Source organism: Pongo abelii, chromosome 5 (assembly GCF_028885655.2).
Source record: "Pongo abelii isolate AG06213 chromosome 5, NHGRI_mPonAbe1-v2.0_pri, whole genome shotgun sequence".
In the NCBI taxonomy this organism is placed as follows: Eukaryota; Metazoa; Chordata; class Mammalia; order Primates; family Hominidae; genus Pongo; species Pongo abelii.
The window spans coordinates 32,573,520-32,588,340 of NC_071990.2; the positions used below are offsets into that span (position 1 = coordinate 32,573,520).

General features: G+C 38.4%; 1 protein-coding gene and 1 long non-coding RNA gene across 13 annotated transcripts in view; one reads left to right on the top strand and one right to left on the bottom strand.

Moving 5' to 3' along the window:
• Window positions 1-12,392, bottom strand: part of TSBP1 (testis expressed basic protein 1) — an 89,843-nt gene extending 77,451 nt beyond the window's left edge. For 3 of the 4 annotated variants that reach the window (XM_063725205.1, XM_054557360.2, XM_063725204.1), the window contains exons 1-6: window positions 12,163-12,392; window positions 10,381-10,467; window positions 9,257-9,289; window positions 8,389-8,421; window positions 6,652-6,681; window positions 6,546-6,566 (exon numbers count right to left, since the gene is read on the bottom strand). In XM_063725205.1, coding sequence (XP_063581275.1) covers window positions 6,546-6,566; window positions 6,652-6,681; window positions 8,389-8,421; window positions 9,257-9,289; window positions 10,381-10,467; window positions 12,163-12,175 — 217 coding nt within the window. In that variant the 5' untranslated portion in view covers window positions 12,176-12,392. The remainder of the gene's footprint in view (window positions 1-6,545; window positions 6,567-6,651; window positions 6,682-8,388; window positions 8,422-9,256; window positions 9,290-10,380; window positions 10,468-12,162) is intronic. The other variant, XM_063725206.1, reaches the window with a different exon arrangement.
• LOC129059915 (uncharacterized) overlaps window positions 1-14,821 on the top strand; it is a 185,799-nt gene that overhangs the window by 113,152 nt on the left and 57,826 nt on the right. For 7 of the 9 annotated variants that reach the window (XR_010140476.1, XR_010140477.1, XR_010140472.1 and 4 more), the window contains exon 2: window positions 5,644-6,214. The exons of 1 other annotated variant lie outside the window; for it this stretch is intronic. This is a non-coding gene — a long non-coding RNA (uncharacterized LOC129059915). The remainder of the gene's footprint in view (window positions 1-5,643; window positions 6,215-14,821) is intronic. One more of the 9 variants, XR_010140480.1, reaches the window with a different exon arrangement.

The following is a 14,821-nucleotide window of genomic DNA, read 5'->3' on the forward strand; positions in this document are numbered from 1 at the left end:
AACGAAACAGAAAATCAACAAGGATACCCAGGAATTGAACTCAGCTCTGCACCAAGCAGACCTAATAGACATCTACAGAACTCTCCACCCCAAATCAACAGAATATACATTTTTTTCAGCACCACACCACACCTATTCCAAAATTGACCATATACTTGGAAGTAAAGCTCTCCTCAATAAATGTAAAAGAACAGAAATTATAACAAACTATCTCTCAGATCACAGTGCAATCAAGCTAGAACTCAGGATTAAGAATCTCACTCAAAACCGCTCAACTACGTGGAAACTGAACAACCTGCTCCTGAATGACTACTGGGTACATAACGAAATGAAGGCAGAAATAAAGATGTTCTTTGAAACCAACGAGAACCAAGACACAACATACCAGAATCTCTGGGATGCATTCAAAGCAGTGTGTAGAGGGAAATTTATAGCACTAAATGCCCACAAGAGAAAGCAGGAAAGATCCAAAATTGACACCCTAACATCACAATTAAAAGAACTAGAAAAGCAAGAGCAAACACATTCAAAAGCTAGCAGAAGGCAAGAAATAACTAAAATCAGAGCAGAACTGAAGGAAATAGAGACACAAAAAACCCTTCAAAAAATAAATGAATCCAGGAGCTGGTTTTTTGAAAGGATCAACAAAATTGATAGACCGCTAGCAAGATTAATAAAGAAAAAAAGAGAGAAGAATCAAATAGATGCAATAAAAAATGATAAAGGGGATATCACCACTGATCCCACAGAAATACAAACTACCATCAGAGAATATTACAAACACCTCTACGCAAATAAACTAGAAAATCTAGAAGAAATGGATAAATTCCTCAACACATACACCCTCCCAAGACTAAATCAGGAAGAAGTTGAATCTCTGAATAGACCAATAACAGGAGCTGAAATTGTGGCAATAATCAACAGCTTACCAACCAAAAAAAGTCCAGGACCAGATGGGTTCACAGCCGAATTCTACCAGAGGTACAAGGAGGAGCTGGTACCATTCCTTCTGAAACTATTCCAATCAATAGAAAAAGAGGGAATCCTCCCTAACTCATTTTATGAGGCCAGCATCATCCTGATACCAAAGCCTGGCAGAGACACAACAAAAAAAGAGAATTTTAGACCGATATCCTTGATGAACATTGATGCAAAAATCCTCAATAAAATACTGGCAAACAGAATCCAGCAGCACATCAAAAAGCTTATCCACCATGATCAAGTGGGCTTCATCCCTGGGATGCAAGGCTGGTTCAATATACGCAAGTCAATAAATGTAATCCAGCATATAAACAGAACCAAAGTCAAAAACCACATGATTATCTCAATAGATGCAGAAAAGGCCTTTGACAAAATTCAACAACCCTTCATGCTAAAAACTCTCAATAAATTAGGTATTGATGGGTCGTATCTCAAAATAATAAGAGCTATTTATGACAAACCCACAGCCAATATCATACTGAATGGGCAAAAACTGGAAGCATTCCCTTTGAAAACTGGCACAAGACAGGGATGCCCTCTCTCACCACTTCTATTCAACATAGTGTTGGAAGTTCTGGCCAGGGCAATTAGGCAAGAGAAGGAAATCAAGGGTATTCAATTAGGAAAAGAGGAAGTCAAATTGTCCCTGTTTGCAGATGACATGATAGTATATCTAGAAAACCCCACTGTCTCAGCCCAAAATCTCCTTAAGCTGATAAGCAACTTCAGCAAAGTCTCAGGATACAAAATCAATGTACAAAAATCACAAGCATTCTTATACATCAATAACAGACAAACAGAGAGCCAAATCATGAGTGAACTCCCATTCACAATTGCTTCAAAGAGAATAAAATACCTAGGAATCCAACTTACAAGGGATGTGAAGGACCTCTTCAAGGAGAACTACAAACCACTGCTCAAGGAAATAAAAGAGGATACAAACAAATGGAAGAACATTCCATGTTCATGGGTAGGAAGAATCAATATCATGAAAATGGCCATCCTTCCCAAGGTAATTTACAGATTCAATGCCATCCCCATCAAGTTACCAATGACTTTCTTCACAGAATTGGAAAAAACTACTTTAAAGTTCATATAGAACCAAAAAAGAGCCTGCATCGCCAAGTCAATCCTAAGCCAAAAGAACAAAGCTGGAGGCATCACACTACCTGACTTCAAACTATACTACCAGGCTACAGTAACCAAAACAGCATGGTACTGGTACCAAAACAGAGATATAGATCAATGGAACAGAACAGAGCCATCAGAAATAATGCCACATATCTACAACTATCTGATCTTTGACAAACCTGACAAAAACAAGAAATGGGGAAAGGATTCCCTATTTAATAAATGGTGCTGGGAAAACTGGCTAGCCATATGTAGAAAGCTGAAACTGGATCCCTTCCTTACACCTTATACAAAAATCAATTCAAGATGGATTAAAGACTTAAATGTTAGACCTAAAACCATAAAAACCCTAGAAGAAAACCTAGGCAATACCATTCAGGACATAGGCATGGGCAAGGACTTCATGTCTAAAACACCAAAAGCAATGGCAACAAAAGCCAAAATTGACAAATGGGATCTAATTAAACTCAAGAGCTTCTGCACAGCAAAGGAAACTACCATCAGAGTGAACAGGCAACCTACAAAATGGGAGAAAATTTTCGCAACCTACTCATCTGACAAAGGGCTAATAACCAGAATCTACAATGAACTCCAACAAATTTACAAGAAAAAAACAAACAACTCCATCAAAAAGTGGGCGAAGGACATGAACAGACACTTCTCAAAAGAAGACATTTATGCAGCCAAAAAACACATGAAAAAATGCTCACCATCACTGGCCATCAGAGAAATGCAAATCAAAACCACAATGAGATACCATCTCACACCAGTTAGAATGGCAATCATTAAAAAGTCAGGAAACAACAGGTGCTGGAGAGGATGTGGAGAAATAGGAACACTTTTACACTGTTGGTGGGACTGTAAACTAGTTCAACCCTTGTGGAAGTCAGTGTGGCGATTCCTCAGGGATCTAGAACTAGAAATTCCATTTGACCCAGCCATCCCATTACTGGGTATATACCCAAAGGACTATAAATCATGCTGCTATAAAGACACATGCACACGTATGTTTATTGCGGCATTATTCACAATAGCAAAGACTTGGAACCAAACCAAATGTCCAACAATGATAGACTGGATTAAGAAAATGTGGCACATGTAACTTACCTGCACATTGCGCACATGTACCATAAAACCTAAAGTATAATAATAATAATAATAATAATAATAAAAGAAAAAAAAAAAAAAAAAAAAAAAAGAAAATGTGGCACATATACACCATGGAATACTATGCAGCCATAAAAAATGATGAGTTCACGTCCTTTGTAGGGACATGGATGAAATTGGAAATCATCATTCTCAGTAAACTATCGCAAGAACAAAAAACCAAACACCGCATATTCTCACTCATAGGTGGGAATTGAAGAATGAGAACACATGGACACAGAAAGGGGAACATCACACTTCTGGGACTGTTGTGGGGTGGGGGGAGGGGGGAGGGATAGCATTGGGAGATATACCTAATGCTAGATGACGAGTTGGTGGGTGCAGCGCACCAGCATGGCACATGTATACATATGTAAGTTACCTGCACGTTGCGCACATGTACCATAGAGCCTAAAGTATAATATTAATAATAATAATAATAATAATAAAAAGAAAAAAAATAAAACACAAGCTTACATAAAACATGGTTTCAACAGTCTATTTTCAGCTAATAATAACTTAGATTATTAAAATAGATTACATACAAAAACTCTACATATTATTCTCCCAGTTTTTACATTCTCAGTGTCAAAATTTACATTTAAAAAATTGTATATCCATTAACAAATTATATATTTTTAATATTTTTTCTTTTAACTTTTATATTAGCATTAAAAGTTATTTATACACCATCATTACAGTATTAGAATATTCTGAATTGACTGTATATTTACCTGACCAGTGAATTTTATACTTGGATATTTTTTCATTTTACTAATTATTGGCCTTTCATTTCAGCTTGAAGAACATTCTCTAGCATTTCTTGTAAGGCAGATCTATTGGTGATAAACTCCCTCAGCTTTTGTTTGTCTGATAAAGACTATCTCTTTCTCAGATCTGAAAAACAGCTTTACGGGTAAAGAGTTATTTGTTGGCAGTTTTTTTCTTTCAGCAAATTGAATATATCATCCCACTATGTACTGGCCTAGAAAATGTCTGCATAGAAGTGCTAATATCCTTTTGATGTACCTTTAAATGTGATATGCTTCTTTCAAGATTCTCTCTTTAACTTTGATTATTGACAATTTGACATAATGTCTTGGAGAAGTCTTCTTTGGGTTAAATACAATTGGAGAGTTTTGAGTTTCATATATCGAGATGTCTATATCTCTTCACAGATTTGGAAAGTTTTTAGCAATTATGCCTTAAATAAGCATTTATTCTATTTCTCTTTTCTTCTGAGACTCCAATAATGCAAAAAGTTAGCTCCCTTGATGGTGTCCCATAAATCTTGTACATATTTCTTCATTTCTTTTCTTTGTGTGTTTTTTTTTTTTGTACTCTGACTAGATAATTTTAAATGATTGGTCTTTGACTTCTCTTATTCTTTCTTGTACTTGATCCATCATCTTGGAAGCTCTCTATTCCCTTTTTTTTTTAGTTTAGTCATTGCATCCTTCAGCTCCAAAATTTGTATGGCTCCGTTTTGTTTTTTTTTCTCTTTGTTGAACTTCTACTTTTGTTCTTGTGTTGTTTTCCTGATGTCATTATATTGTTTGTGTTGTCTTGTAGCTCACTGAGCTTTCTTTTTTTTTTTTTTTTTTTTTTTTGGAGTAGGTGGAAGCTTTTATTGTGAATATAATAAAATCTCAATTTTTATTCAAAAATTTTACCACTAATCTTTCAGTTTCATTACCTTTTTTTTTTTTTAATTTATGTGAGATTTTTTAATTAATTGATTTGAATAATTTTCTTTTTTTTTTTTTTGTTTTGTTTTTTATTTTTTTTACAATTGTTTTGGATTTTTTGTCAGGCAACTGGTGGATTGATTTTTAGGCAAACCTTCATTTTTGGGGGTTAGTTACTGAAATATTATTGTGTTCTTTTAGTGGTGTCATGTTTCCTTGATTTTTATGACCTTGAAGTCTTGTCTTGCATTTTCACATTTGAAGAAACAGTCATCCTGTTCAGTATTTGTTTGTGCCTACTTCACAGATGGGATTTTTTCCCTTTTTTTGAGACAAAATCTCACTCTGTTACCCAGAGTGGAGCAGTGGCATGATTGTGGCTCACTGCAGCATCAAACTCCTGCACTCAAGCAATCCTCCCACCTCAGCCTCCTGAGTAGCTGGGACTGCAGGTGTGCACCACCACATCCAGCTGATTTTTTTTTTTTTTTTTTTTAGAGACAGGGTCTCACTATGTTGCCCAGGCCAGTCTCGAACTCCTAGGCTCAAGAAGTCCTCTTGCCTCGGCCTCCCAAAGTGCTGGGATTTCAGGCATGAACCACCACACCCAGGCTAGATGAGATTTCTAAGATTGTGCCTTCTCTCAATCCTGCAAAGCCAGTCCAGGTTCTGAGAGCCTTCCCTTTGTTTTCCCTAGGGTGGTGCTCTGGAATTCTCAAGTTTGTGTCCTTTTTTCTGACCCCACGAAGTCAAACTGACTGTGAGATGTTTCCTTTTGTTGTCCATGGTGGCTCATATGGGGACTCAGCCTAGATGGGAGAGTGAAATGTGTGAAAGGCGTGCCTGTGGGTCAGTAGTGCAAGGGGCATAGGTCACGCATCTCAAATGGCAGGCTTTCTGATGAGGCTTTCTGATGAGTGGGTTCTGCAGTCTCTTTTCCCTGCTCCCAGCCTCTCCTAACCATTCAACTATGCTGATCATCTCAGTGTTCTGGGTGGAGTGAGAAATAAGTTGGCTTATTTCGGACAGCATCCTGAATGGCTGGGGGATGTGGGCACTCATTAAGTTCTGCACGTTTTTTCTGTGGGAGAAATTGTGGGCCAAGTGGGTCTGTCTCAGCATTGAGTTGTGCCACCCTGGGGGAGGAGTGATGTGGGTAAAGTGAAACTACCCTGTTCTTCTTACCCTCTTTAATACATCTGTTCTAGGATTTTATAACCTGACAGTGTGCTGGAACTTCTCTGCTGGACTCCTGGACTCCCACAAGGGTATTGTCTCATCTGTGGATAGTTGTCTAAATTGATACTTCTGTGTGGGAAGAAAGCTCCTGTTCTACTATTTTGCTGATGCCTTTGTCTCATATTACTTTTGTTAAATAATTAGGAGTTGGATAGGAGAGGAACTGCATGGCTTTGGGGAAAATGGTGCCTCATAGCATGATGGTGAACATTTGTGAACATTTCTCAGAATATTCTGTAACTACTTTGATTTCTTCTTCTTCTTTTTTAAATTTTGGTAAGTTTTTATAGCCTTTTATGTTGTGGCAGGAAGCAGCACTGATTTTCCTTTAATTTTACAAAAATCTCTACATATACTTACCTCGGTTATCATATGAAGTGTCTAGAGAATTGAAGAAAAATTGTAAGATTTTTAATTTCTCATAAACAGACTCCTATATTAATTTCTTAGCAATACAATAATTTACCACTTTCTGTTGAATATGCATGTTGGGATCCTAAAAGAGAAGATAAAAACATAATGAGATTTTACTTCAACAAATAAGTCTATATTATTTTTTGTTAGAGAAAAATCTGTTTACCTCTTCCTCTTTTAGATCTGAGAAGAAAAATCTTTTAGGAAAGAAAAAAACATATTAACTTTACCAACAGTTCATTAAAAAATAAGTTTATCGGGCCGGGCGTGGTGGCTTATGCCTATGATCCCAGCACTTTGGGAGGCCGAGGCGGGTGGATCACAAGGTCAGGAGATCGAGACCATCCTGGCTAACATGGTGAAACCCCGTCTCTACTAAAAATACAAAAAAATATTGGCCGGGCGTGGTGGCAGGTGCCTGTGGTCACGGCTGCTCGGAAGGCTGAGAGAGGAGAATGGCGTGAACCTGGGAGGAGGAGCTTGCAGTGAGCCGAGATTGCGCCACTGCACTCCAGCCTGGGCGACAATGCGAGACTCCGTCTCAAAAAAAAAAAAAAAAAAAAATAATAGTAAGTTTATCATTAGTCTCAATCCAACTACTAAAATATTTGCTAGTTTCCCAGATATTCCCATTTTCTTTAGGTTCCATTTCAGAAAATAAAGAGGGAATGCCATGGCACTGTGCTCTTCACTCTTGTTGTTCATGATAGATGAATCACAGAGGTAAGAAGAAGGATGGACCAAGAGTCCAAGTGTGGGGCATGGACAGCAAGTGAAGTGACTGAGTTACTTTCTCTTTTCTTTCCTCAACTCTCAGGGATCTATATGCTTGTAGCTTGTGTGTGTGTGTGTGTGTGTGTGTGTGTGTAATTATTTCCACATCCACAATCTCATAACCTTATAGTTCTGGTGTAGCTGGTGGGCCTGGTGTGGACAACTTTAGTGGCTTCCAGCAAGAATGAGAGGTAGCTCTAGTGGTTCTTGTTGAGTTCTGGAGATAGGACTAGTCAGAAAGAGAGAAAGAGGGAAGGAAAGAGAGAGAGAGAGAAAGAGAGAGAGAGAGCCGAGGGAGATAGGACTAGTCAGAAAGAGAGAAAGAGGGAAGGAAAGAGAGAGAGAGAGAAAGAGAGAGAGAGAGCCGAGGGAATATCTATAGGCAGCCCTAGTGAGTGGATATTGAAAGAGAACATTGAGTGTTGGGGCGTGAGGGTTAGGAATAGCCATGGTACATTGAAATTAGTGGTACTGGTGTGTCCCTTCAAAAAAGTAGACAGTGCATTGCCGTCTTCTCATAACTATCACGTTTCAAAACCTGAATTCGATATCCAGCTCCCTCCTCAGCTAGGTGAACTTGAGTAAGTCTCAATCTTTTCAGCATAAATCTCATCTTCTTAAATGGGGATAAGCTTTGTTTACTTCTTATACTGTATGGCTTTCAAAGTGTATTTTCACATATACTATTTTCCATTTCATATTCATTTTATCCACATTTTAAACATCCAGGAAATTGTTTCAGAGAGGTTCCTTAACCTTTCTAATATCTTGGAAGTAAACAGAAGATGGAAATGAATTCTTTTGATGGTCTTAAGAAGGAGAATTATTTACCTTTTCTGAGAAAAATGCGCAATTTTTCTTGAGAAAGAGAGAGAGAGGAATGATAAGCATTTGCATGTTATAAAAATGAAAGATATGCTGACTCAATAAATGATGCTCAAAGGGAGATGAATTGATTCACAATCTAAAGAGTATATTCCTTCATTAACTGTATAGTAGTTCCTAATCTATTTACCTCTACCATCCTCATAGTCCAGAAGTCTAGCACCTATAAAAAAAGGGAGAGCACATGATTTTGCTTCTTGATTATTAATGAGGCTTTATTTAAGACTCTGAGAACTAATGTAAACATAAACTCCTAATGGTGAATAATGATGTGAATTAATTTACTTTGCAGGAAATAGGAATTGTGCATAAGCTGCAAGAGCTGATGATGATAAGTGACTGTGTCAATCACCAATTTTATAATATTAGCCAGGCTAAATGATAGTCAGAAGGAGTTTCAGAGTTTCTTTTACCTCTTGATACTTCAGCAGCTAGTCTGCTATTTTTTGCCTTATACCAATCCTGTGCTATCTTTCTTAGCAACTTTGGCATCTCTCCAGACCTTTCCATGGAAAATCTTCACTTCTTCACATCCTGAAGTTGGTACTCTTCCCAATCATAATTACCCTAACTGTGTTCACTCTCGTTATTCTAGGATACATTATATTTTTCTGTCCGGCCACTTCACTGAGGCCCTCTTCATGAATGGATTTAGGCTTTTTACTGAACCTTCTGTTCCAGTGCCTGAGGAGTTTGCTATTTCCATGGGTTAGTATCTCTGTTGCTGCTCTCAGACCACAGGAAGCATCTGAAGAGAGCCTCAGAATTATGCGGGCCTACCCAGTATTAATTAATTCTCCCAACTCCATTTTGGCATTCAGTACTGCTCAGAAATCTCTGGTAGATTTCTCCCACTCACTTAGAAGCAGTTCAGTTCATGCAATGGTGCACTATGCAAGGTTCTGGAAACACAACTGTAAACAAGACAGATTTCATTCCTGACTTGTGAAAATTCTATAAATACTGTACTTGTTTTTCTCATGAGTATAAGTACTTACTTTGTTCTGAACTGTATCTGGAGATATACATTTCTGTGGAGGAATTAGGCAAAATGTTTTTATTAGTTACTTAGGAGAAGTGTTCTTCCTCTAATCAAACTCTTCTCACTCTAAGCTGTGCTTCTTGTTTACCAAGGTGGTCCTCCTGATATAACGCATTGTTGTTCTCACCCATTTTCCACATCTCCCATCAGCCCTGTTTTACCTATCTTTTCACACTATTTGTGCTTTGAGGGCTCACAGGCATTGAGGGTGGGAAACAGGGAGGGAATATAGCCAATTAGAAAGTTGTGGGAGAGAAACAGAAAAATCCAGGAAAGAGAGACCTTATGGCATAGAAATAGGTCTTAGGTTTTATGAGCTCCATCTCTGTTTCATCGACAAGTACTACTCTGTATTTGTCTCTTCTTATCATCTCCCCAAATTAAGTCACTAAAAGTCTCCAATTCTTTTTATATAATACTAGATACTGGTGTTTAGCAACATACTGTCTTCTCACTTCTATTTTTTTTTTTAAACTCGGGTAATTTCCCTTGGAGCTCAGGTAATTTTCTTTTAAAGTATTCTTATTACTTTTGCTAAACTCTGTGATTTTTTTTTTTTTTTTTTTTTGAGATGGAGTCTTGCCCTGTCACCCAGGCTGGAGTGCAATGGCGTGATCTTGGCTCACTGCAACCTCCGCCTCCTGGGTTCAAACAATTCTCCTGCCTCAGTCTCCCGAGCGGCTGGGATTACAGTCATCTGCCACCATGCCCAGCTAATTTTTGTTTTTTTAGTAGAGACGGGGTTTCACCACGTTGGTCAGGCTGGTCTCGAACTCTTGACCTTGTGATCTGCCCGCCTCGGCCTCCCAAAGTGCTGGGATTACAGGCGTTAGCCACTGCTCCTGGCCTATCTGTGATTTTTTGTTTGACATTATTGATAATGTAAACCTTGGGAGTTAAAAGTGCAGGGAAAATCACTAATAGGTCAGAGATTCTTTGACTCAAGTATTCAAACAGATCTCCAGAATATTGGCAAAGTCTCTAGCTGTTGGATGAGTGAGATGAACTCAGACTGAATCTTGGCATCCCTCCCTCCATGGTTTTCACAGGAAATCTTCATTTTGACTCATTATTACTCACCACTTTGCTTACGTTGTGCCCATCTTGTTAACAAAATAGCCAGGATGGCAAGTCCCAGTAGAGTCAGGATGACAGCCAAAGTTATTTCTGAAAACAAAAACTCACCTGTAAACATGCTTATTTAGACCAGGAAATTACCAGAAACAACTTCTGATCATCTCTTACTATCCACCAGATAGACTTTTTTTTTCTTTCCCCTTTCTGCTACTTCAATTCCTTTATTCTTTTATTTGCCTCATATTACTGTCCTCACATTCCCGCCCCTGCCCATTTTTAGCTCTTACATTGGTTCTTTGGTCATATACTAAGAACCTCAGATGCTGTGTACCCTTGGTTTAGAGTTGGCAATCTGACAGATTTCCTCCTCAGTTGAACCCTTTACTCCCCAGGCAGGAAGAATGTTAAAGGGAGTCAGTGGTCTACGAAGCTATCCACTGGGGTATGGGGAAAATATTAGAACTTCTATTTTCTGTGTAATTTTAACTCATACCTTTAAAGTTGCAAGATTTTCTGTATATATATGTGTATATATATATAGCTATAAATTCATAAGATTTATAAATATACTTTTATAGGGAATGCATACTCAAAACATTTTTATGAGTGAGTGATCAAAAAACTTTCAGCACCTTGACTGAAGGATGCTGACTGAAGGTGGTTTTATTAATGAAAGCCACAGCAAAGGACAGAAATTTCTTATCACAGAAAAACCTTTCAGTCATCACTCGCCAACCTCCTGATGACAAGATGGATATTTGTGAGGTTTGTTATTGTGGTTAGTAGGATAAAACATGCTGGGATTGCTTAACTTGTGTTTGTTTATGTGTCATTGATCTGCATTCAATTGATGTAAGATAGAGTCTTGCAGTCATAGGAGAGAAAAATCTTAGACAATATCATATGGTTATAAAGGGCAGTGGCTACGAAGGATCGGGGGAGAAAAAAAAAGAAAAGAGAGAGAGAGAAAGGAAAGAAGAAAAAAAAACCATAAATCTGCCTGTGAAAGTAAAAACTCTGAAGAATATTGAGCTCTGAAAGACTAGGAAAGTAGATTACACCCAGATTAAGACTACTTCAAACAAACAATAGGTGAATCCATCTCAAGATATAATAACACACCTCCAACCAGGGCAGATTAGGCATTTGTCTACTGAGTCTTCTAGGTGTTTGGTCCTGTGAGAAAATTTTCCTGCCAAATCAACTTTTGGAGATTTTCTTCTAATGTACCTCTAAAATGAACAGCAAGTAGTCAATATGCCCTCTATTACGTGAATTTTTTTTTCTAGTGTTAAATAACTCATCAGGGACGAAAGGATAACTAGATGGTGTACTCAGTACTACTGTATATTCCCTTTCTTCCTTTAGTGTCTGAAATGCCCTGTCTATAGCGCAGTTAGAAGATGGTCCACCCTATTAATAGGGAAAATGAGAGGAAATCATTATTTCTGAGTTGAGGCAGATTATAGAGTGACCATACTACTGGAAGTGAGATAATGGGCTAAGGAATTTTCCTAGTGCTACGGAGGATGGTTATTTTCTTTGTTCAGTTTAAACTCTAGACAAAGGAGAAACCAGCACTATCAGCCTAGAGCTTAGTTAACTGTGGGTTGTTTCCCCCAGGCTTCCAGAGGAATCAATAAGAGTGAAAGAAAAAAAATATTGATTTTGAAAAGGAAGCAGGCAAGGAAGATAAAGCAGTTGTGTTAAAGTCCCTAAGTCCCTAAGAGGAGACTCCTGAACTATTAGAGTCGGGGAAGCCTCAAAGAGGGAGTTAGTCCATACCCAAGACTGTCATTTTCCACGTATTGTCTCCAGCAAGTCTCGCATCATCTGGATTTCTTTGTCAGAGAGAGACCAAGATAAAACGAAAAACTCAAGTTCACTGTTTCTGAGCAATATGAACTTGGGTGTCAGGGAGGCCCTTGTAGGCAGAGATGCAGAGGATCACTGAGAAATGGTGTGGAGTAGATTGATCAGACCTAAGCAAATGATGGGAGTGTGGCCTGTGAAGGTTCTAGAATCTGTGTCATAACAGAGACTTAGAACATTAGTGAGGTAGGAGAAAAGGCAGAGGAGGATCAAAAGGCTAGGAAGATTTAATAATACTTTGGAGGACCTTGAACTTGTATAGGATACTGGAAGGGAACTCACTCTATCTGGGCTTTAGAATTATTTCTAGTTTTTCAGAGATTTTTAAGGCCAGAGATTGTATATCATTAATCTTTGTAACTCTTTTTTTTATTTTTTTTTGAAGACGGAGTTTCACTCTTGTTGCCCAGGCTGGAGAGCAGTGGCGCCATTTCGGCTCACTGCAACCTCCGCCTCCTGGGTTTAAGCGATTCTCCTGCCTCAGCCTCCCAAGTAGCTGGGATTACAGGCATGCACCACCACACCCAGCTAATTTTGTATTTTTAGTAGAGATGGGGTTTCTCCATGTTGGTCAGGCTGGTGTCGAACTCCCGACCTCAGGTGATCCACCCGCCTTGGCCTCCCCTGGGATTACAGGCGTGAGCCACTGTGCCCGGCCTAATGTTTGTAACTCTTGAGGCAGAGAACCTTCCACAGAATAAGCATTTTATAAATGTTTGATAATTAAAAATGAGAAAAATGACTATATTTAAAAAAAGGCAGACTGGATAAAGAAAAAGTGGTAAATATACACCATGGAATACTACACCACCATAAAAAATAATGAGATGATGTCCTTTGCAGCAACATGGATGGAGCCGGAGACCACTATTCTAAGCAAACTAAAGCAGGAACAGAAAACCAAATACCATATGTTCTCACTTATAAGTGGGAGCTAAACAACAAGAACACATGGACACTAAGAGAGGAACAACAGACACTGGGGCCTACTTAAGGGTGGAGGCTAGGAAGAGGGAGACAACATATCTCTTGGGTATTATGTTTATTACCCAGCTGACTAAAGAATCTGTACACCAAACCCCCACAACACACAATTTACCCATATAACAAACAATTACATATGTGTACCCTTAAAACTAAAAGTTAAAAAAGAAGAGCCTTGAAACAAATGAAGGTGAACAAAGGAAGTCAAGTTGTTGGAGTTAGATAGCAAGAAGAAATCCAGTCCAGAGGTCTGTGGTGCTAGGAAGAGTGAGCCAGTAAATGGGATCTCATAAGTCACTGTGGAGAACAAGGAGAGTAATAAACACCTTTTATTGAGTGCCTATTGACTACAAAGTTCTATAGTGGGTAACTTATAAGCACAAACTTGTTTAATCCCTAATAAACTGTACAATGAAATTCTTTGAGATGGAGAGAGACACTAGAAGTTACCCAGCCAACAAATGGCAGAGTTTCTGACTCCAAAGCCCACACTATATTCACAAAGCCACATTTTGTTTCAGTCTTCTATGCATCCTGTGGTGGTGTGGTGATTTCTAAGTTAAGAAGTCAGTCACTTGAAGAGGAAGGTGATGCCTTCTAGTTTTAGGATGCTCCACCTGCCAAAAATAATCTCAAAATTGTTGAAATTATTTTTCCGTAAGTGTTTTATGCATATTTATGGAACACCATCAAACATACAAATATATGAATTATGGAAGTACCAAAAGAAGAGAAAGAGGAAGGGGCAGTAAGCTTAATCAATGGAATATTATCTGAAAATTTTCCAAATCTTGAGAGGGATATGAACATCCAGATTGAAGACGATCAAAGCATCCCAAGCAAGTTCAATTCAAAAAAGACATACTCCAAGATATATTATAATCAAATTGTCAAAGGTCAAACACAAAGAGAGAATTCTGAAAGAAACATCACATGTAAGAGATCTCCCATAAATCCATTACCAGACTTCTCAATGGAAACCTTGCAAGTCAGGAGGAAGTGGGGTTACAGATTTAAAGTGCTAAAAGGAAAAGAAATATCAACCACGAATACTATACTTGGCAAAGCTATTTATGACAAATGAAGGAGAGATAAAGAGATAAAGACATTTGAAGACAAAAGTTGAGGGAGTTCATCACCATGAGACCAGCTTTACAAGAAATGCTAAAGGGAGTTCTTGGAGTTGAAACAAAAGGACAATAAATAACAACATAAAAACAGAAAAAGTGAGGCCAAGGTGGGCAGATCACGAGGTCAGGAGATCGAGACCATCCGGGCTAACATAGTGAAACCCCGTCTCTACTAAAAATACAAAAAAATTAGCTAGGCATGGTGGCGGGCGCCTGTAGTCCCAGCTATTCGGGAGGCTGAGGCAGGAGAATAGCGTGAACCTGGGAGGCGGAGCTTGCAGTGAGCCGAGATCGCACCACTGCACTCCAGCCTGGGTGACAGAGCGAGACTCTGTCTCAAAAAAAATAAAAAATAAAAAATAAAAAAAAAGAAAAAGTATAAAACCCAATGGTAAATGTATATATATAACCACATTCAGAATACTCTAATATTGTAAAGGTGGTGTATAATCACTCTT